Genomic DNA, 22,364 nt, shown 5'->3' with positions numbered 1-22,364 from the left:
ACCAGGAAGCTTGCGCGAGCCCCGCACTGCGCCGGGCGCTTTGCAGGAATCCAAGAGAGCCAGGAGCAGGGCTTTTGCTACTGCTCACCCCATCCCCACGCAGCATTTCAGGCAAGCGGGAGACGGGGTGGGGGTTCAAGTCCCAGGTCTGTTTTCGTTTACTCTGCAAACGCTTTCCTGAGTTCTGCCTCGGCGCCGGGGCCACGGCGGGAGAGAAGGACAAGGGCAGCGCGTCAGTACCCACGCTGCAGACGCGGCCCCCGGCCTCAGTTTCCCCACGGGGGGGGCGGGCCAGGGAAGCGCTCGCCCCGCCCCCGGGGCGGCCCCGGGAGCGGGAGGAGGCTGCGAGGACCCGCCCCCGCCCTCCCCGGCTTCCGCCTCCCGGGCCACGTCCCCGGCGCCCCACCGGAAGCTCCCGGCGGGCCTCGGGGAGGCGGCGGCGGCGGCGGCGCGGAGGTTGGTGGCGCTGCACCTTGCCCCGGCTCAGCCCGAGACTCTGTGGCCCCCGCCCCCACGCTCCCCGGCCCGGGACGCCCCAGCTCCCGCTCGCTCGGGCGGGGGCTCCCCCAGTGCAGGCCTCCCCACGCGGCCCGTGACGAGGACTCCACCGCTGCAGAGCCCGCCCCCGGACTCCCTACCGCAGCGCTTCCTGCGGGCAGCCGGGGCAGCCCAGGGGTTCGCCCATCCTTGACTAGTCGCCCGCGCTGCTACGCCCTCAGCACGGGGCACGCACCTGGAGCTGTGGCAGTAGCGAGGGGACAGTCACTTGTCCCGGGGCGGGGGATGCACGAACGGGGCTTGGGGGGGGGGGCGGGGCGGGCGGGCACAGAGAAGCAACCCAGCATCTTTGAGCGGGGCAACCGGGGCGGGGCGGGGGGGTGGCGGAGACAGGGGGCTGTGCTCAGGTTGGGGACGCGTCGGGATCGCAAAGCTGGGCGCCCAACCCCATTCTGGGGGCGGACCACCGAGACTCCCAGGAGTCTGGTCCAAGTGCACCCCAGAGGTCAAGTGGAAGGCTGGTGGGGGGACACGGCACTGACAGACTCCAACCTTGCGGATCCCTGCGGTGGAGTCAGGGAGATGGGACCAATGGAGGTTCAGAGTAGAAGAGAAAAGGGGTGGAGGAGAAGATGAAGAGCAGCCAGAGAAGTGGGGGGTGGATACAGGGAGTGGGTGCAGAAGCCGGGGGAAGGAAGGGGATTTGAAAGGAGGAGCCAAGAATGGTGTCAGGTGCTGGCCAGAGGGCTGTTAGATAGAAACTGGGACAGCCCATGCGCACCGGTGACCCCAACATTGAGAACCTTGGGGAGATGGTTTCAGAGACTCAAGGGAGGAATTCTCTGCATAGACAGTCTTTCCTACAAGTTCTGTTTAAGTGTGGAGAGAGTGTAGATGCGGGAGAGGACTTTGGGGAAACGGTGGAATGTGTGGTTAGAGCACAGGTTCTGAGTTCAGGAATCCCCACGCACCATCTCTGGGCCCCTGGGCAAGTCACTTAACTGGTTTGTAAAATGGGATGATGAAGACAGTCCCTGCCTCAAAGGGGTCATATGATCAGGTGAGGTGGTTAGAAGTACTTAACACAGCACTAAAGTGCTGCACCTGGTATTTCTCCCTTTTATTATTGGAACAGCTTGGGGACATCTTGATGCTGATAGGGAAGATCTGGTAGAGAGGGAGGCATTGAGGACAGAGGAAAAAGAAAGGAGACCAGGGAGAAAGGGACCCAGAACCTGGTTGTGGAGATAGGTGTCAGTCTATGCCACAGGAAGGGGAAGAAGGAATGCAGGGAGGTTTACAGGTTTGGGGTATGTGGTTAAGGGAGTGCCTTTCTGATAGGCCTCCTCTGAAGTAGGCCTCAAGGTCATCTGCTGAGAGGCCCAGGCCACAGCTGGCCCAGGTGGGGGTGGGCATCCCAGTTTATACCTGCAGCAGTAGGGGGCTATGTCCTCTTTGCCAGCTGCCCGAGTATCACTCCAGGGAATGGGGGCAGTTGAATTTTTCTAGGGGCAGAGGACATCTGGCCTGCCTTGCCTACTTACAAGGCTCAAGTGAAGCTGATGGATGTGGAAACACTTTGGAAGCATAATTTACCATTTTAATTCTTTTCTTTGATCTTGAGGAGCTGGAAGGGCTGTGGCCGTTATTGGGATACAATGTCAGAGCCTTCCAAGCACTTGGCTTGGGCCGTGTACCATGTGAGGCTTCCGCCCACCCCCTCACTTGGTCACCACAACAGTCAGGTAAAGTAGACCTTATTATTCTCCCCCACTTTACAGATGCAAAGACTGAGGTTCAGAGAAGTTAAAGACCATGTCCAGGGACCTACAGCTAGTACGTGGAAGACAGGATCCCAACTCAGACTGTCAGACTTCAAAGCCCAGGATTTGAAACCACCATGAAAGTTTGCAAAAATTCAGCAGGATGGGAAGAGGTGGAGGGAATCATCTCTTGGATTTGGTAGATGAGAAAACAGGCTGCATGCTCTGACGTCCAGTCCCGGCTCTGTAAGCCCCACCAGGTCGCCTTGCTTTCATCTCTCTTCTATGGGTAGAAAACACAGATCTTAGAGTTCTCAGACCTTGTGCCCATGCCATTTCCCAACCAGGGGCTTGTGACTTTGGACAAGGCGTCTTGTTTCTCTGTGCCTGTGTGTTAAATTCCTGCTATTAAATCCCCAGCAGGTCACTTTGAGGAACAGGAAGGAAAATGTTGCCCGGCCCACAGTAGACATTGCCAGAAGCCATAGTTCCCACACAGCCGTGGATCTCCCTCCCACTGGGCCATGAGGCCAGCTCCCTGTGACCTAGTATTTATTGAGAGCTTTGTTCTCAGGGCTGGGGAAGTGGTGGCGCCTGACCCAAGTATGTGGCCACCTATAATTTCCTGAGTGGGGAAATGGGGGGAGGGCCTGAGCAGTTCATGGTCCCGAGGCTTTGCTTCAAAGGAGCGGGGAGGGCCCGGTGTCATCACCATGACTGATGAGGAACGCCATGGGCAAGGTTGGGACATCAGAAGCCTCCCAGCTGCCTCGGGTTGCCTTGGCCATCAGGGTCCCAGAATCTTAGAGCCCAAAGGGGCTTGGAGACTGCCTGTTACAAGTCTTTTTTTTTTTTTTTTTTTTTAAACAGATGGTTTTATCAAGACCCACTGTGAGGAAGTGACTTTCACCTCGGAGACGCTCTGGCCAGGACACAGCTAAAGCGCCTGGAACTTGTGTTTTTGGACCTGCGTCCAGAACCCTGGGGATTTCCACCAGGGCATCGAGCACCCCCACCGAGAATTCTAGGCTCTCTCAAGGTCCCAGGGAACACAGAGGAGCCCCCAGCTGTGACTTTCTGCAGATGTCCCCAGGGAGGAGGAGGAGGAGGAAGCCAGCAGCTGCCCAAGGTGCTCAGACAGGGAAACTCTGATGGCAGTTCCTGAAAATCTGGGGCCCACTTCTTTTTTCTCTCTGACTTGTTTTCTTTTTCTCTCTCACTTTAAAGAATGACTGGACACTCCTAAAGCCTTCTGTCACCATCCAGGGGATTTTTTGCACCACAAAGGGTAATTCCTGCCCCATCCCTGCTGTGACTCAGCTGTGACGTTGAACCACACAAGCCTACGAAGAGATAAAGTCATCAGACTCCTGCTCGCCAGACAGAACTCACCTCTCCCCTCAGCAGCTTCCACAGCTTCCACAGCTGGTCTCCTCCCCACAGTCGCATAGACCGGGAGCCCCTGGCCAACCTGGTACCCCAGGATGGCCTCTGGCCCAGCCAGCAGCCCCCGCCCGGCCCCAGATGAGAACGAGTTTCCCTTTGGGTGCCCCCCCACCGCCTGCCAGGACCCACCAGAGCCCAGGGCCCCCTGCTGTGCCGCCTGTCTCTCTGGGAACCTGAGGTGAGGGCTTGGAGGAGCAGGGCTGGGTGGGGAAAAGGTGTCAGGGAGGGGCCCCCGATGGGAGGCAAGGGTGAGAGGAGCTGGTGGCTTTCGGCAGGTGACTTCACCTCACTGGGCCTGTTTCACACCCTTTCCTTGTCGTCCCTGGCTCCGGCCCTCCCAGTGATGGCGGGAGCAGTAGCCACGGGAAGGTGTTCGCTCCCACAGCAGAGGCCGGCTGGGGTGGAGGGAGGGAGAGATCCTCTGCCCTCACTGGGGCCGCTGGCTGACTGGGGGGCCTGGTGCTGTGTGTCTAGCACCCTGAAGCCTCAGCTTTTTTGTCTGTAAGAGCCCTCCAGAGCTGGTTGCTACCTCCCGGGGTTGGTACAAGGCCCAACCAACAGTATGTGGAAAAGTTTTTAGAAGAATGAGTAGATGCTCCCTTGGTAAATGCTGCTGTAAAGTCCATCTGCTTCCACGATAGCACGCATCACCTTGTACCGTTCACTGGCAACCCTTTCAAAGGGGACACACAGCTAGATTTATCCATATAGTATATTAAATTGCATGTCTCTATATAAATACGTGTTTATGTAGAGTACGCATTTTATATGTGTATAGAATATATATAATCATACATTTTGTATAGAATATGTAAAAATATATATGTTTATATGTACAATATGAATATCTCAGGTGTGACATTAATATGATCATCAGCATCCCATCTTAAGCAACTATTACGCACCTACTGTAGGCTAAGCGCTGTTTCCTTGGATCTTCGGAGGAGCCTGGGAAGGTGGATACTGTTATTCGCCTATTTTACAGATGGGGACAAGGAGGCTCAATAGAGAGATTAAGTCCGCCTGCCCCAGGTCAGATTCCTGGCAGATATGCTCCTAGTGTCTGCCATGTGCCCCCAGTGTGACCTTTGTTTGGGGTTTTACAGCATCAGAAGGTGGGAAAACTGAATCAGGCAGACTTGTGAATTTCAAAGGCTCTGACAGGGGCTGCTCCGAGGAGGGGAGAGGATGTGGCTGTGGACAAGCCAGGTGGGGAGTTGGCGGGGCGAGGAGCAAAGCTTGACTGCTTGTACCATTGAGCTAATGTTTCTGGGTTCATCTCAGGCTCTTGCCATGGGTCTCTTGGCTTTCCTCCCCATTCCTCTAAAACGTGCCAGAGCAGGGGATGGAGCTCTCTGGGTGTTGGAGGGACCCAGGCCTGAGGCCAAAAGAGCTCCGCCCGGCTCCTGACTCATTGTGCTCTTGGCCAACACACATGTCCTTGTGTCCTCAGGGCCTTGTTTTCCTCCTGGGTAGGATGGGCCTGTAGATAGGAGCCAATGGCTCTCCCCGTGGGTGGGCAACACTTGGGAACTTTCTGAAAGCACATAGGGGCGTGTGTCACTCTGCTCAGGGTCTGACACCCACTCCTGGTTAAGAAGCTGGGTTGGTTCTCTGAGCCCCCTTCTTTGGATTGACTATGGTCATCTGTCATTCCTGAAAATCAGAGACCCAAAGCCAAGAAGAGCACATTTGGCCACATATGGGCAATCCCTTATCTGAGAGCCTTGGGTCAGATGTATTTTGAAATTCAGAATCTTTCAGATTTTAGAAAAGTGAGGCAGTACATTGCTACATCATTCTCCCAGCAGAAACTGGGGCAGTTCCTTATAATCCAGCATAATTGATGTTTCTGCAGTGAGACAGAAATAGACCCCTCAGTGGGGTAAATATGGGTGACGACAGCCTCCGGTCACCCCAGGTCAGTTGGCTGCCAACTAGGCTCACAACAAACTCCCGGGAGACATCGGGGACACCCAGTACTTCCAAGATTCGGGAGTGGTGGGTCTGGGATGGGGGAGAGCCGGCTTACTGACATCAGCTGCCACCCCAAGCAAGGCCCAGGCTTTTAGAGCCATCAGGATGGAAGGTGGCCCCAGGAAGTCATGAGTGCTTCACTCAGCAGGCTTTGTTCATGTGTCCCCAGGACCAGCGAGGACCGGATCTGTCCAAAATGCAGAGGGGACGGCCCCCAGTCTGTAAGCCTGGGAAGCCTTCAGTCTCAGGAGAAGGTACGTGGCACAGCCAGGAAAGGGGATTTGACCAATTTCTCCTCTTGTTGAGGTTGAAGCCATTAGGCAGCTGCCCACAAAGTCCCAGGCAGACACCAGCTGGCCGTCGTCCAGGGTTGGGATTAAATTCAGTTTGTAAGCACTGAGGAGCCCGCTGTTCACCATGGCAGAGTGACTTGTCAAAGGCACCTCGCTGATGTGCAGCAGATTCAGGGTGAGAACACCAGTCTAGACCCCGGGTCTATAAGCCATGGCCTGCGGGCCAAAGCCAGCTTGCCACCTGGTTGTGTCTGACCCACAAGCTAAGAATGGTTTTTATATTTTAAATGGTTTGAGAAAGTCGGAAGAGTGGCATTTTGTGACACATGAAAATTTTTATTATATTCAAACTTCTGTGTCTACAAATAAAGTTTTATTGGCACACAGCCCCAAACACTCACTGAAGTACGGTGTATGGCTGCTTTGGCCCTGCGACGGCGGAGGTCAGTAGTTGCAGCAGAAGATGCGGCTCCCAGTGTTTGCTCTCTGGCCCTTCACGGCGAATCTAGACAGTCTTTCTGCTCCGTGTGCCCTCAGAGAGGGAGAAATCCTTCTCAGCTCACCTCTGGAGCTCGGCCAAGCTGTGCTTCTAGGAATAAGAAACGGCTTTGGCAGTGTGAGGGGCCAAAGAGACATCCTCACGCGACACAGTCTAGAACTCTAGCCCTTCCGAGTTGGAAGAACCCTCACAGGTCTGTCTGTCCAGGGCAGAGGCTCCCACAGGCCAACCACACCTGGTCCGTTCCTGCCAGGATGTGACAAAGTGATAAAAGTAAGGATATTGTAGTGAGTTTTTAAAAAACTGAAACCTTTTCATTCGTAGAATCAGCCTTTGTTCTGGGGTTATATCCTCCCTATACATGTCTTTGTACAAATGAAATGATGGTGGTAGTCAATGATAGGATTTTTGATAACATCTTTACTTGGTAAAATAAAAAAAAAATGGCCATCTTCATGTTCATCCAACAATTAAAAAAAAAAACAAACCACAAAAACACTCGTATTGGCCCAGAGCTGTAAGAACGGCCACTCGATTGCAGCCCCTTACACCTCGGGCCCCCGGCGCCCACTGGGGGGTCTCAGCACAAAACTCCCTAGTGACCTGATCTCACCATTTGGCCATCCTCCCTCTCGGGGACTGCTTTCAGCCCGAGCTCCCTCCTTGCCCTGAAACCACAGCCCAGCGCCCAGGAGCCTGGTGTCCAGGGACGGCATTGTACGTTCTGTACGAGGCCAAGATCGTGCTCGTGCCTGTTTCTCCACCTGTGAAATGAAGAAGCCCAGGTGGTCCTACAAGGCCAGTCCAGGACCTGTGATGTCCGGCTGACCTGTCCGTGGCTGGCTGCAAGGAAGCCAGAGGCGGACAAGTCTTCACACCTTCTCTTTTCTCTGTTCTGCGCCCCCCCCCTGCCTTCAGAGAGCTGGAGGAATTTCCTGCCCCCAGCAGAGCTGGCCTTGAGGGCTCTCCCATCCTCTTCTCAGCAGCCCCTCCCCGGTGGGCCCTCAAGGGAATAACAGTAAGGACCCCGTGCATTTTCCCAGAACTCTGCACTTGGCCGCATGGTTATGAGCTAACTGGTCAAACTGACCCGTGGAATGGCTTCCCAGGCCTCCCCCGGTCTGCACATCTCAGGGAGCTAAGGTGAGAGCCAGCCGACCGTACGCAGCTCTCGGTATGGGCCGCCGTGCTCCACCTGCAAAGGGGAGGCCGCCTGCCTTCTGAGGCTCCTGCCTGCTCGAGTGCTCCAGGAAGATTGTTTCCAATTTGTCTTATTTTTTCCTCTTAACAAAATTAATGCACTTTCTTTGTACAAATCTCAGGTAATAGAGGGAAGAGCTCTTTTCCATCTCGTAATCCAGTGGTTTTAATTTTTCATCTTGGTGAACGTGAAATCCGATGAGAGTACAGGTGCTCGGATTAAGGGGGAGCCTGGCACCCCCTCCTTTTCTGCTGTCCCCGCCCCTGAGGGGCTCTGGCAGCTCCTGGAGCCCTGCAGAGCGCAGTGGGAAACTTGTTGCCCGAAATCAAATGAAGTGATTCCAATGGTAGAATCACAGGTGCTCTGACAGCCTTCAGGGTGGAAGTGGGTGCTGCCTCTAGGGGGGCAAAGGCGGCAGCAGGCCTCTCGCCCCGGCTTCCCCACCTGGTGTGATCTTCACGCTCCCCCCCCCCCCCGCCCTGCCCTGTGCCCAGGGAAAAGCCGGGGCGGGGGTGGGGGTGCGGTGTGAGCCAGTGGTCTCACACCCGCTCAGAGCCGCAGACCGGAAAGACCAGAGACTCCTCTGGCTCCTGACCCCAGTGGGAACTTCGGGGGACTTTTGAGCAAAGGAGAGCAGCTGATTAGAAGTCAATCCTTTGCATATGTGGTCATTCTGAAGTTGTGCATGCAGAACAACCTGGGGAATGGGGGTGCGGGGTGGTCAGAGGCCGGCCCAGTCAACCCCAGAGGCATCCAGCCTTGTGGCCTTTTCCCATGCCATCTGCTTATCAGCCTGTCCTCGGCCTCTGAGTTCATTAGATGGCTATCTCTCTCAAACGCTCACAGCCGTGGACTTGGGAGCTACTCTAAGACCCAGATATTAAAGGATCACTGCTGACCTAGTTAGAGGCCAGGTTCTCGCCTGGAATGACCTTCCTCTAGAAGTGACAGCGGAATAAGGAACAACTGGTGCCTGGAAAATAACATTCAATTCTGTGTGCCTGCGACCCTGCGAGGGGGATTGTTTCCTTCACTCTTTTGCCTCAGAGATCACTCGAGGAGGCCAGAAGCAAGCAATAAGCCACAGGCTTGTGATCCCGTGAGACAAGTTCTTTGACCAAAGGGGACTCTGATGCTTGCTCTGTGTTCCTCTTTGTACTGAGCCGGAGTCTGTTTCTCTTGGGGCCACGAGAGGCAAGTCGGTCAGCCTTCCCGAAGCAGGCCCGCATCTGTGGGAGGACACTGACCGTGTCCCTCTTGAGTCTGTCCCGGTCTCTGTGCATTCGGGGTAACTGTTTCTCCCCTTTATTGGCGTCCCTTGAAGTGTGTCGATCCTGTGACATCCTGGGTCGTGGGTGGCGGTCATATCCCTGTTTTGCCTAGACTTTAGGTAATATATTGAGGCTTAGTAAGAGGGTGTGCCTGGATCCACGTCCTACCATGACGGGGAGGCAGACCCAGCTTCCAGACCCTGCCTCCTCAGCCAGTGGCACCTTCTCTTGGTGGGTCACCCCAAGTGTTGTATGCAGGTTTAAGTAACACCGTCAGCCCTGAGATCTGGAGTTCACCAGGTGCTACGGAAAAACGGGAATGGGCAAGAGTACTTTCACCTAGGACACTGAGGCAGTGCTTCCTGGGGGAGGTGGCCACTGAGTTGAGCAGGAGTTGCCAGAGAGAAACAGGCAATGGCACAGAAGAGGGCAGGAGCTGGCAGGCAGACACAGACTGACTAGATCCCCCTTGTCATGGTGAAGGACCTCTCCCTCAGCCCCAGTGATCCCCGAGCAGGACCCGAGCCAGCCTCCATGTTCAGGGTGGCAGTGGGGGCAGTGGGGTCAATCTCTTTGTGCTCACATTCTCCAAAGTGCACAGGTCCCCTAATGGAGGGTGGGGGACCTCTTGATGGGACCCCCTGCTGACCCCATCACAAAGGGCCTGGCCAGCATAGCACACACCCCCAGACTTCTCAGACACAGAAGGACAAGTGTTCCCTCAGGGCTGGGATTTTGTTTTCTGTTTCTGTTTCCTCCTCGGAGAAAATTCCACTGTGGATTTTATTTTTAGCAGTTTGCAAGCCCTGAGGCCACTCACAGGGGTCACTTACGGCACCAGACAGACCAGGCTGGGCCCAGGACAGATGCCCCATTCTTCCTCTGCGGCCCTGCCTGATTCCCTCTCCCGACCCTTCCATCCCAACCCTTCGGGTAAGGCAAGGACTCCCCGGTTGGGAGGAAGGACCCCGGTCATGGACTGTAGGTCCCCGGCCGCTACTTTGCCTTTGCCCTGAACTGGCATCACTCCCTGCAAGCTGCTGGCCATCCCTGAGCTTCGCATTCCCACTTTCACGAGAAGCAGAGCCTCTGAGCTCCTCCTTACGGCGCTGTGAGATCTGCCGGGGCCGAGCTCGCCCAGCTGCTGAGAAAGTGGCAGACCCTTGTAAGGTCTCGTAACTTGACCGGCAGACCCAGGTCCAGGTGAGTCCTCGGCGCTTACGCTTCCTGGGACCACAGCCTGGCCCCTCCTCAGTTCTCCATCTGTACTGGGAGGAAGCTGATCCCAGCCTGCCTGCCTTCAGAGGTCACTGCAGGGATCTTATGAAAAACACACAAGAATGCTTTGGCCCAGTTTAAATACAAATAGGTTTAAGATGTTCCTCACCTCCCCAAGGAAATCCAGTGGCAAAATAGGGTTTTATAGGATTAGTTATTAAGAGTTCAAGATGTGAGAGGGGCACCTAGGTGGCTCAGTCAGTTAAGCGCCTAACACTTGATTTTGGCTCTGGGCATGATATCAGGGTCCTAGGATCAAGCCCTGCATCAGGCTGTATGCTCAGTGGGGTGTGTGCTTGAAGATTCTCTCCCTTTTCCTCTCCTCCTGCCTCTCTCCCTGCTCAACCTCTCCCTCTCTCACAGATAAATAATTCTTAAAAAAAGAAAAAGTTCAAGTGGGGAAAATTAAATGAGAAGCATATATATGAGAGTCATGGGAGAAAAAAAAAAAAGATATCCCAAGGGCACTGTTTAATCCATGGAATAAAAATACGAATAATATACTCCTATAGCTACTGCTTGTGGCTAACATTGAGTGCTGTGGTAGGCAGAATGGTGTTCCCCAAAGCTGTCCACCTCCCAGTCCCCAGAACCTGTGACTATGTTACCTTCCATGGCTGGATTCGTCTTCTCCGGCTGCCATCATAAAATACCTCAGACTGGGTAGCGGAATAAGAGAAATGTCTTCTCACAGTTCTGGAGGCAAGAAGCCACAGGCAAGGGTGGGTTTTGTCCAAGGCCTTTCTCCCGGAGAAAGGAGATGCTGCTTTCTTTGGTATCATCGTATTGTCCTCCATTGGTGTTCTCTTGTTCGATAGGACACCAGTCCTATCGGAGGAGGGCCGTGCTGCTGCCCGTTTTAACTCCACCACCTCTGTAAAGACCCTGTCTCCAAATCTCCAAATGTCGTCCTATTCTTGGGGCGGTGGTTCCCAACAGATGAGCTGGGGGATACAACTCTGCCCATAACAATGACAGAAGGGACTTTGCAGAGGTGATTAATTCAAGGATTAAATTGAGATGGAGAGATGATCCTGGATTATCTAGGGGGGTCCAGGGTCATCACAAAGCTCCTCATAAGAGGGAGGCAAGAAAGTCAGAGCCGGAGAGATTGGAAGATGCTGTCTTGCAGGCTGTGCAGATGGAGGAAGGGGCCGTGAGCTAAGGGATGCAGGTGACCTCCACCTGGAGAAAGCAAGGAAACAGAGTCTTCCCTAGAGCCTCCAGAAGGAACACGATCCCATGGACATCTTGACGTGAAGGCTTTGCCTTCCTGACCTGTGAGATAATAAAATGGTATTGTTCGAAGCTGTTAAGTTTGTGGTATTTTGTTACAGTAGCAGTAAGTAATGCCAGCACTTAAGAATATTGTCCTACGTGATCCCTGCAACTTCATGGCGGGGGGGGGGGGGTCCTATTATCCCCATTTTGCAGATAAGGAAACTGAGGTGGGGAGAGGTTAACAAGTCTCCTAGGACCAAACAGCTAGCGTGTGAAGTGACTGAAATGGGCTTTGCACTCCTCCAGGCTGACTCCAGGGCTGGCTACTTTGACCTCTGAGGTCCTCCCGAGTCACCCTGCCCATCGTCCGTCAGCCACTGGAGGCCGGCCGTGGCCCACACCCCCATCCACGCATCGTAATACATCCAGACTGGGCTTTCCAGGCTGCAGTGGGCTTTCGGGACACCAGCAGGGCTCTGCAGCCAAAAGAACATGGGCCCCTCCACCTGCGGGGATCTCTCCAATTCCGCCCTCAGTTTTCTCACTTGCACCGCCTTCCCCCGCTGGGATTCCCTTCAGGCTTAGAGCCCAGGAACTTACCCTGGTCCGTTCACCCAGGAACCAGGTCCACAGCCAAGCCTCAGCTGGCCATTGGTCCTCTCTGTTCTCCCACCTGCTAGGAGAGGCTGCATCACGGCTGCTCCCCAAAGCCAGCACGGTCTCTGCCAAGGCCGCCCTCTGCCCCCGCCCCAGTGAAACATCTGTGTTCTATTCCTTGTCAGGAACAAGTTGTGCTGGAAGCCCAGGGCAGGGGGTGAAGGGGAGGGCAGCCGTTTGCTGAGCTCTGCTCTGTGCCCCAAACCAGCGGTACTCATTAAACCCACAGCTCTTGCTTATTTTACTTTTAAAAAATAATAACTAGGGTGGCTTTATACTTGATCAGCCCGAAATACCTCTCTACCCTCCCCTTGCATCCAAATCTGCCTTCTTTTTGCCCCCATGAGAGCATTTAAAAAAAAAAAAAGCCCTTGAAAAATCAAGATTTTATTGCATAGCAATAAAATCCACTGCTCTTTAAGCGTACGGTTGGATGGATGCCAGGAAATGTGTACAGTTCTGGGACTGCTACAGCATAGGGGGTGAATGTTTCCGTGCTGGAAAAAACCTCCTTGTGCCCCGGGCTAGGCCATCTCTCCCCAGCGGCAGCCCCAGGCAGCCACAGATCTCCTTTCTGTCACTCAAATTTCTTTTCTAGTATCTCGTAAGAACAGAGTCCTAGCGTGTAGTCTTTGACTTCTTGTAAAGCTTGACTTCTTTGATTTAGCAGTAATGCTTTTGACGTTCCTCCGTGTTACCGCATTTATTCATATTTTCCTCCATCTGATGGCCAGGGAGCGTTGCACAGCACGGACAGAGCACACTCTGCATTTCCATTCACCGCTTGGTGGATATCTGGATTGCTTCCAGTTTGGGGCTGTTACGAATAAAGCTACCGTGAACGTCACATACACACACACATGTGCGTTTCAGGTTCTCTCGGGTCGATTTCTAGGGACAGAATGTGTGGGTGGTATGCTCACCATATGGGCATGGTTTGTAAGAAAGTTGCTTTTTAAGTATGATTTAACTTTATGATACACTTGCATTGATTTTTCCAAAGTGTCTGTTCCATTTTGTGTTCTCAAGTTCCTCTACATCCTCCATCAAAACTTGATGTTATCATTCGTTTTTGCATTTTTGCCCATCTCCTGAGTCAGTAGTGTATTTCCCTGTGGTATTTCGTTGTAATTTGCATTTCTGGGATGACTAGTGATGTTGAGTATCTTTTCATGGGCTTATTTGTCATTTAAATAATGCCTTTTGGGAAGTATCTGTTCATTGTTTTGGCCATTTTATTAGGTGGCTTGTCTTATTTGTTGAATTGTAAGAGTTCTTTATATATTCCGGATACAAGCCCCTTCTAAATAATGCGTTTTGGAAAAAATTTTCTACCGATCTCCCATGGGCTTATCCTTGGTAAGAGACAGTGCTCTGATGTGGGACTGTGAGTGCCCTGTGGCCAGCTCCCTCGCTCTTCCTTCTTGGGCACATTTCTTCCCCTTTGTCAGCCTTGCTTCTTCATCGGTAAAATGGGAACAAAAAAAAAACCTCTTCTGCCATCCTCGCGGTGTCATTGGGGGCCCGGGAAATAGTGTGATCATGAAAGCATTTTGTGAGCTCCTCAGACCTATAAACAGGTTAACGGTATTGTCTAGTTGCTGTTGAATACTGAGTCACGTCTGCGTTGCTGCCCTCAGGCTGTCCTTTTTCTGGAAGGGACAGCAGTGCAGAGCAGACGTGCCTCGGTCAGTCACGGGTGGATGGCTGAGGAGGGAAGCAGATGGGAATTGTGAGGAGAGCCCCCCTGGGCTTCAGGCGGTGAGAGGTGCCCCGTCATGCCGCCAGCATGTCCCAAGTGTCTCCTCTGTAATAAACACTGCCCCATCCTGGGAACACAGCTGTGACCCTCAAAGATCCCCCAGCCCAGTGGGGGCAACCAAAGAGTGAATGATGGTTGGAAAGCCAGGTGGGACATATCCTGACAGAAGAGACAGCAGCCCAGGATCACAGCAGAGGTCTGTGTTAAAGAAGGTGTCCCAGAAGGGCTGATGGCTCGAAAGGTGGAAAGGAGTCAGCCAGGCGGAGAAGGAACAGCGTGTGCTAAGTCACGTGGGCCAGCCCAGCTCCTGCCCCAGTAGAACCTCATGTTTGGCAGAGAGCCCCAGTGGTGGCCACTGGGGACCCCCGTAACATCTGGTGACGATTATTGTTTCTAGGATCACCCTGAGGCGGCTGAGGCTGAAGCTGGGTGCCCCTTTGCTAGTGTTGGCTGCTCCTACAAGGTAAGCATCTGGGTGTGAGAAAGGAGAGGGGGCCACTGCAGTCCCAGAGCTCTGGATGTCCCTTACATTAATGGCTCTTCAGAGCAACAAATCCCACTATAAATCATCTCCATACTTAGGAAAGTTCTTCTGAATGTCTCACCTGACCACTAAAATACGCGCCCTCCCCCCGCCCCTCTCCGTGGTCCTGAATAAACACTGCTCTCACGGGCAGGGCAGAATTGCTCCAGAGACTGCGACACACACGGCTCACCCTGGGCATGTCTGATGCCACGGTGCTGGTCCAGACCCCTCTTGTGACACACAAAGCATCTTCCCCTTTGCTGGGTAAATGGACCTGACTTTCCTTGGCAGCCTTTGGGTAGCTGAACTCTCCCCCACTCCCTAGTTCTCCTCAACCTCCTCCGTTTTCACTGACCAGCTCTGCTCTCTTGGTAGGGGAGCCCAAAGCTCCTGCAGGAGCATGAAGTCACCTCCCAGACCGCCCACCTGAACCTGCTGTTGGGGTTCCTGAAGCAGTGGAAGGCCCAGCAGGACGTGGGCCTGGGGTCCGGGCCCATGGCCCTGGAGCAGAATCTGTCAGACCTCCAGCTGCAGGCAGCCGTGGAGGTGGCGGGGGACCTGGAAGTGGACTGCTACCGGGCGCCCCACGCCGAGAGCCAGGACGAGCAGGCCCTGAAGCACTTCATGAAGGAGAAGCTCCTGGCTGAGCTGGAGGGGAAGCTGCGTGTGTTCGAGAACATCGTCGCCGTCCTCAACAAGGAGGTGGAGGCCTCCCACCTGGCTTTGGCCACCTCCATCCACCAGAGCCAGCTCGACCGCGAGCACATCCTGAGCTTGGAAGAGCGGGTGAGCGTGGGAGGCAAGCTCCCTTCAAGGTGGGCTCCGGGGGACCCTGGGCCTCGTCTTGTCTCTAGAGCAGTGGACCGGCAGCCTTCCTTCTGAACATTCTCCCTGCTGAGTGGACGCCTCCCCCTTGCCCCCCTCCAAATGGTATCTGTCCGTGTTCCAAGACCCTCGAGGAAGAGCACTGAATCCCAGGTGACAGCCAAGGTCAAGCTCCCCGGCCCGGTGTGCTTCATTTGCTTTGCTTGAACTTTGCGTGTGATAGGGTCCTCTCTTCCCAAGCATTGCGTTCCACCGGGGGACGTTTTTCACAATGAGAAGGTGCTTCCTTACACTGAACTAAAATCAGCCTCTCTATGTCTTCCCGGCATTGTTCCTGGCCCTGCATTTCAGGGCCTACTGAAAACTACTGCCTTCCAGTCCTTGTGGAAGCCCTTCAGAGAGAAGCAGTCCCTGCATATTTCCTTCTTGAAGCTCAACACCCCCAGTGCCTTCACCCCTTCCTCAGAGCAGCTGTCTTCATGCTGTCCTCATGGGCTATGGCTCAGTCTCTGAAGGATTCCACACGCTCAGAGTGATGGTCCCAGACCAACTCCAGAAAATCCATCTACCTGACAGTTCTTGGTTGAGCAGGACAATGTCCTCCCTTGTTCTGGAGCTTATACTTTTCCTAATATAGCCAGTCATCATGTTAATATTGCTTTCTTTTCTTTTCTTTTTTTTTTCCTCTGTCCAGCAATATTCTGTCACTGTCTCATGTTGTGCTGGGCTTGGATTTTAGTTCCAGCTCCACCGTTAACTTGCTATGTGGGTCTGGGCAAGTCACTTCCCCTTTCAGAACTTCAGCTTTCCCATCAGGAAAATCAGGGATTCAGTTTCCTCTAAGGACGCTCACTGCTATGCCTGCCCTCCCGACCTAAGCACACCCAAGAATAAGTCTGTGTTTTTTCAAATGTCAGTGGGGAGTGTACCAGTTACGTGTGTAATGCTTGCCCCAGCGAGGAGGGCTCCCCAAGGCCAGCAGCCATGCCTTCAGTGTGTCAAGAACCTTCCTGACTCTGGTCCCACGTGCATCGTGCAAGGCCTGAAGACAGAGAGGAAATGAGCATGGGCGCAGGCTCTGTTAGGGGGAACTGCCTCTCTGGTAGGAAGGGCAGAAAGCCGTATCTTAAGAAACTTCAGGAAGTGCCCTGCAGAACACCGCTGAGAGACCAGCGGAGCTGGGGCAGTAGTGGGAGGCTTCCCAGAAGAGGGCTCCATGAGCCCGGTTCCTGATGGATGAAGAGGAGTTGCCCAGGGGAGGAGAGAGGCCATAGAGGTCCAGGTGGGAGGGACGGCACAGACACAGGCAGATCCATGTGCCCGAGGGAGGCGTGGTCAGGAAGGCATATTGGGGACAGAGCTGACTCTGTCACCTCCATAACCTCCGTAACCCCACCCCGTCCCCAAGCTGTGCTCTGGTGTCCCCCACTGAATGGGCTTCCCCACAGGTGCTGGAGTTGCAGCAGACGCTAGCTCAGAAAGACCAGGCCCTGGGCAAGCTGGAGCAGGGCCTCCGCCTCATGGAGGAGGCCTCCTTCGATGGCACCTTCCTCTGGAAGATCACCAATGTCACCAGGCGCTGCCACGAGTCAGCCTGTGGCAGGACCGTCAGCCTCTTCTCCCCAGGTACCAGCACCCCAGGGGCGCAGCCCGGCACGGGGAGGCAGGCTTCGCTGGGCCCAGGAAACCCGCAGGGACAGCGGCCAGCTCTGTGACATCCCGGCCACCTACCATGCCGGGGTCGTGGAGGTGACAGGCTCCCCGCTCAGCCCCATGGAGCATGGGCGGCTTGAATTGGGCAGGCCTTCTGCCTCCCTGACATCAGTCATATTCTGCAAATAGGAATACGATTGTTGTCTACTTCTGCCGATCTCGATGTGGCAGAGGGAGTGTCCTGATGGAAATGAGAGGGTCACAGAGGATGCCCCCCGTGGGCACTCCCCGTAGGACCCCCGCCCTCAGAGCACCAGGGTCTGCAGTAAGGCCAGAGGAGAATGAAGTGACACACACACTTGTGGGTCGTGAGTGGTGTGTGAGTGAGCGCCGGGAAAATCTGTGTGGTTCGTCTCTGGGGCCCCGGGGGCCTGGCACCCTGTCGTGAAAGGAGTAGTTACTCGGATTTTTCTCTTGTTTCTTGGGTTTTTTAAAAGATTTGATTGATGTATTTGAGAGAGAAAGAGAAAGAAAGAGCACACAAGCCGGGGCAGAGGGAGAGAGAGAGTGAGTCTCCCCACCAAGTAGGGAGCCCATTGCGGGTCTTGATCCCAGGACCCCGGGATCATGACCTCAGCCAAAGGCAGACACCTAACTGACTGAGCCACCCAGGCACCCCAGTCCATGTGTCTCTTAGTTCATTGGTCTCCACTGATGTAATGATGTATGTATCTATTCATAAAATTCTCAAACCTGCGTGCTTTTCCTCTTGTCTCACATGTACGCATCTAAGTAAGTTAGGAGGATTTCTGTGGATGACGATTTTCAGAGCCCGGCACGTTTCCCCGGGCTTGGGCTTCACACCCGTCCTGTCCCTCAGCCCCTCTGACACACCCTCCACCAGCAGGGCTGGGATCCAGGCAGGCCCCGGCCTTTGCCCCAAGCCGCGGAGCAGGGCTGCCTCCCGCTGCCAGGCCCCTGCCCTTGGGAGCAGCCCCCTTCCTGGGGTGGCCTTGCCTCCCCCACAGTGCCCTCCCCACCCCGCCCTTCTTTCCAAAGAGGGAAAAAAAGCAGCAGTGTCTCTGACTTCCTGTTCCACCAAAATGTAAGGGGACAGATGAGTCAGACTGTCAACCCGTCCTTCCTCCCCCTCTTCCTGCCTGCTCCCCCAGCCTGGCCCCCCCGGCCCTTTCCAGAGGGGCCCTTGTGGTGACAGCCACTGGCACCCACACTGGCATGGCCCTTTCAGTTGCCCGCAGGCCACTCTGAGTAATCAGCGGGGGGGGGGGGTGGGGGGGGGCGGTATGTGATTCATCCCCTGGGGGCCTTCACCAAGGCAGCTGGTGGGCGTGGGAGCTGTCCCAGGCTCCCCCAGCTTGCAGTGGTTGGGCCGCTTGGCCTAGGGCAGTAGAAAGAAGTCAGCGTTGTGAGGCCAGAGTCCTAATTCTGGCTCTGCCCTCAGCACATTGAGCCCGGCCCCAGCCACTTCCCCTCACTGGGCTTGGTTTCCCCACAGAGAAATGCAGGTGGGTTACAGGTGTGGGGCAGGGCCAGCAGCATCACCGCCCCGTTAGAGATGCCTGTTCTCGGGCCTCTCGTGCGTCAAACTCTGGGCCCAGCATTCTGTGATTTGGACGACTGGTTGAGAGCCCCTTGGCTGGATGATCTCCAAGACCCTGGCTGGGCCTCCTTGCTGCTCTCTTGAGAAGAGAGCTGCGCTCCAGCCCCAGATTTCTTAGTTTTGAGCCACTGACTTTGGGCTTGCCTAACCATAGGTCCCGGTTCCCTGGTCTGCGCAGGCGACACCGTCCAGCTCCGTCAGTGTTAACTCTGCCTTCCACATTTCAGCTTTCTACACGGCCAAGTACGGCTACAAGCTGTGTCTGCGCCTCTACCTGAATGGGGACGGGACAGGGAAGAGGACCCACCTGTCGCTCTTCATCGTGATCATGAGAGGGGAGTACGATGCTCTGCTGCCCTGGCCTTTCCGGAACAAGGTACGGGCTGGGCAGGGGAGGGGCAAGCCCGGGTCCTGGTCTTCTCTGCATTCTCGGTTTCACCTTTTACAAAACAAGATCCTGAGTCCGTATCTAGTACCGATGGGCATCATGAGTCCAGGGGCTAACAGGCCTGGAGCAGTGCCCCCGGGAAGGCGTGTAGCAGTGAAATTCACATGATGGGGTGAATAAGGAAAACTGCCTGGAGGAGGTGCTGTGGGCCAGCCTGAACTGACAGCGTTTTCAGAGAAGGGGAAGGAGGCCGATGCCACAACAACTCTGTGAGAATGGCCAGAACCCTGACAACACAAGAGGCTGGTGAGGCTGTGGAACAGCCAAAACTCCCAGTCACGGCCGGCCAAAACACGAGACGGTTTGGCAATTTCTGACAAAACGAAACATACTCTCCCCCTCTGACCTCAAAGCCACCCTCCTTGGCCTTTACCCAGATCAGCTGAAAACTTTGGTTCTCAAGAACCTGCCCACCAGTGCTTACAGCAGCTTCGCTGATAATTGCCAGAACGTGGAAGGAGCCAGACTCCCCTTCACTGGGTGCGTGGAGGCATGATTTGCAGGCATGGAGACAGAATCTCGTCAGTGCTAAGAACACAGGAGCCGTCAGGCCATGCAGAGACCCAGAGGACCCGGAGAGGCCTCTCCCTTCGTGAAAGGAACCAGTCCGGAAGGGCATGCACAGACCGCGTGATCCCAGCTCTGGGACGGTCTGGGAACGGCACTACCGTGGAGACCGGAGAGATCAGTAGTTGCCAGGGGCTGGGGGGAGGCAGAGAGCGGCATATTTTTCAGGCAGTGAAGCTCTTCCGTGTGCTAGAATTCTGGGTACGGAGCATAAGACCCAGAGGTGAACTGTGGACTTCAGGTGACTCTGACCTGTTCATTGCTAGTAGCAAATGTACCACTGGGCTGGGGGGCGCCGGCCAGGGGAGGAGAGGCTGTGTGGGAGCAGAAGGCGGGTGGGCAGTCTCTAGAGTTCCCATTCACTTGGACTGGGCACCAAACACTGCTCGAATAAACAAAATCTATTTAAAATATTTAGGATGACAGTAGCGGGGAGGCCCTCCCCACCCCTGAACCAGCAAGTTGGGGAGGGGAAGGATGGGGTGGGGCCAAAAACACAGGCCTCTGCTAGGATGGAGGGAGATAAGGGCCAGCAGGTGGGACAGGGTGGGGATGCCACAGTGGTCTGGATATGAGTCACTAGGGTCAGGGGTTCCCAGACCTGCCAGGGAGGGTTTTAACATACCCAACGGCTGGGTTTCCAGTGTGTGGTGAGGCCTGAGCATCAGGGTTCTTGAAACCTTCCCAGGACCTGCAAAAGTGCAGCCCAGCCTGAGAACCAGCGTGGTCGCCATGGGTGTTTCAGGGACGTGCGGCAGAGAAGGGGGTCTGTGTCGCTTTGAGAGCCTTGGCGTCTCGGGGTACGCATGCATGTTTTAGGACACAGGTTGACAGACCCCCCACCCTGCCCCCCCCGGAGAAGGCCTTCCTCTTCTTGTCCCTCTACCTTATCCTGGGAGATCCTAGCTGTAGCTGATGGGTCAGACGTTCCAGAGCCGGAAGGGGCATCGTAGGTTATGGAGTCTGGCCTCCTTGCCAGTGCCTGGTCCCACCTTCAGTCCCCAGCAGCCAACCAGAATGGAGCGTAGCTCTGAATTCCCCCTTTCCTGGTGGATAGAAAATCTGATTCCTACTCACAGGTTATCCCTGGAAGACTTCCATCCCCGGGGGCCTTGCCACACGCCAAACGCAGGCATTATATTGTTTCTTTGGCTCCTGATCAGCCTAAGCTGGGGTCAGAGGGGCTGTATGGGGGTCCCTCATTGCTGCTGCCCAGAGCCTGACCATCCCCTGCCCCCGGCCACACAGGTCACCTTCATGCTGCTGGACCAGAACAACCGCGAGCATGCCATCGATGCCTTCCGGCCCGACCTGAGCTCCGCGTCCTTCCAGCGGCCCCAGAGTGAGACCAACGTGGCCAGCGGCTGCCCACTCTTCTTCCCCCTCAACAGGCTGCAGTCACCCAAGCATGCCTACGTGAAGGACGACACCATGTTCCTCAAGTGCATCGTGGAGACAAGTACTTAGGGCAGGAAGGGCCGTGCCAGCCATCCCCGACCCCCGAGGGAGCACCAGAGTACGCTGCAGGGTTTGTAAGCTGACTGAGGGCCTGTCCGTGGCGCCCAAGATCCCAGGCACCATGCTGGGCTGGGCCGGCATGATCTGAGCAGGACCGACAGATGGACCGTGGCTCGCCTTCAGCTTTGGTGGTGGCGGGGCCCTGGGCTGGGCCACAAAGGTCCGGAAGGAGGCGGTAGATTGTTGTCTTCTGCACCGACCACAGTGATGCTTGAAGCCTGGGAGCCCCTCCAGCCCTGCATGTTGAAGCAGCCTGTGACCGCGACTGGGAGGGAAGAGGGCCCGGGGCTGGGGCAGGGATGGTGAGCATGGGGAGGAGGAGAGAAGCTCTCCGAGCAAAGCAGCTCTCTGGACGGCAAGGTCCCTGTGCTGGAGTGGGGAGGGTGAGGCAGCATCAGGTTGGGACCTGGGTTCGAAGACCTTGAGGTTCCTTCCTGCCCAGAAAGTCTCCAGGTCTGGGCCTCCTGGTATAGGAGGGGCCTAGGGCCGCAGGGGAGCTAGAAACATTCAGGAGCCTCGTGGCCTCCAGGTTCCTCCACCCCCTTCCCTGCCCCCACGTGGCCAAGCTGGCCCACCCCACACCTGCCACCCCGAATCTGGCAGTTCCGCTCCCCAGCATGCTCCCCTGTGTGGGCCCCTGGCCTGTGCCTCCGCTGGCAGGACCCCCCCTTCGCCTCTTGTAGGTGAAATCAGGTCCCTCAGCTCCCGGGAGCAGCCAGAAGGGAGGGGGAGATGGAGGGGGTCAGAAACCCTCTGCTCTCCCTCCCTCAGAGGCCCCGCCTTCAGCGCTTTCCTGAATCACATGTCACCTAATTAACTGGGTATTTCTTTCAGTTGACTGTTTGGGGCCTCTGAGGCACTGAGCGGAGGTTGTCCTTTTAAATAAGTATAAAACCAAAGAAAGAGATTGTTTTGATTTCTGTTGAAGTTTTCATGCAGTGCCTGGTTGTGAGAGTTGGTTTGAGCAGCGCCGGATCTGAAAAGCCCACTGTCGAGTCCTGGGCGGTGCTGTCAGTCTCACAGAGGACACCCCTCGGCCGGCAGGAGCACCCTCTCCGGGCCTCGGGCTCCTCTTCTCTGTGCTGGTGGAGCCTCCTCAGCCTGCCTCCCCTGCTGGGTCCTGACAACCTCAAAGGGGCTGCCACACCGAAACGTCTGCCAGGAGCCCCAGCATTGCTGCCCGCCTGGCCTGGCCCGGCCCACACTTGTCTTCCCACCGCGCAGGCCTCACCCAGCCAGTCCCTGCAGGGACCCTCCCTCCCACCTCACAGAGACTCTGAGCCTTCGTGTGGCCGCCCAGGGCTCTGGCTCTGGGCCTCGCTCCTCTGCTCACCAGCCTT

General features: G+C 55.5%; 1 protein-coding gene across 13 annotated transcripts; it reads left to right on the top strand.

Annotated features, from left to right (window-relative positions):
- The first annotated feature begins 122 nt into the window (after positions 1 to 122).
- TRAF1 (TNF receptor associated factor 1) lies at positions 123 to 21,940 on the top strand. 13 transcript variants are annotated; one of them, XM_047700092.1, is made up of 11 exons: positions 441 to 456; positions 2,280 to 2,521; positions 2,685 to 2,809; positions 3,132 to 3,390; positions 3,489 to 3,885; positions 5,854 to 5,938; positions 14,264 to 14,329; positions 14,768 to 15,178; positions 16,666 to 16,843; positions 18,719 to 18,867; positions 20,755 to 21,940. In XM_047700092.1, the coding sequence occupies exons 5-11, from the start codon at positions 3,746 to 3,748 to the stop codon at positions 20,971 to 20,973; spliced, it is 1,248 nt and encodes a 415-aa protein (XP_047556048.1). In that variant the 5' UTR covers positions 441 to 456; positions 2,280 to 2,521; positions 2,685 to 2,809; positions 3,132 to 3,390; positions 3,489 to 3,745; the 3' UTR covers positions 20,974 to 21,940. The 13 variants fall into 13 exon arrangements, with proteins under 13 accessions (XP_047556044.1, XP_047556043.1, XP_047556045.1 ...); XM_047700088.1 differs by lacking the exons at positions 441 to 456; positions 2,280 to 2,521; positions 2,685 to 2,809 and adding exons at positions 123 to 232; positions 2,123 to 2,243; XM_047700087.1 differs by lacking the exons at positions 2,280 to 2,521; positions 2,685 to 2,809 and adding an exon at positions 2,123 to 2,243 and having other exon boundaries at positions 371 to 456.
- The last annotated feature ends 424 nt before the right edge of the window (positions 21,941 to 22,364 follow it).

The sequence above is a fragment of the Lutra lutra genome, chromosome 13 (genome assembly GCF_902655055.1).
Source record: "Lutra lutra chromosome 13, mLutLut1.2, whole genome shotgun sequence".
Taxonomy (NCBI): domain Eukaryota; kingdom Metazoa; phylum Chordata; class Mammalia; order Carnivora; family Mustelidae; genus Lutra; species Lutra lutra.
Note: the sequence above shows the minus strand (reverse complement) of the source record. Positions and strands in the feature narration are given on the sequence as shown.

Bases quoted from the DNA above. Each gene is read 5' to 3' on its own strand.
- TRAF1 (XM_047700088.1), top strand. From the start codon at position 3,746: ATGGCCTCTGGCCCAGCCAGCAGCCCCCGCCCGGCCCCAGATGAGAAC. The intron at 5,939-14,263 runs GTACGTGGCACA...TATTGTTTCTAG, and splicing joins GCCTTCAGTCTCAGGAGAAG to GATCACCCTGAGGCGGCTGA. The intron at 14,330-14,767 runs GTAAGCATCTGG...CTCTCTTGGTAG, and splicing joins GTGTTGGCTGCTCCTACAAG to GGGAGCCCAAAGCTCCTGCA.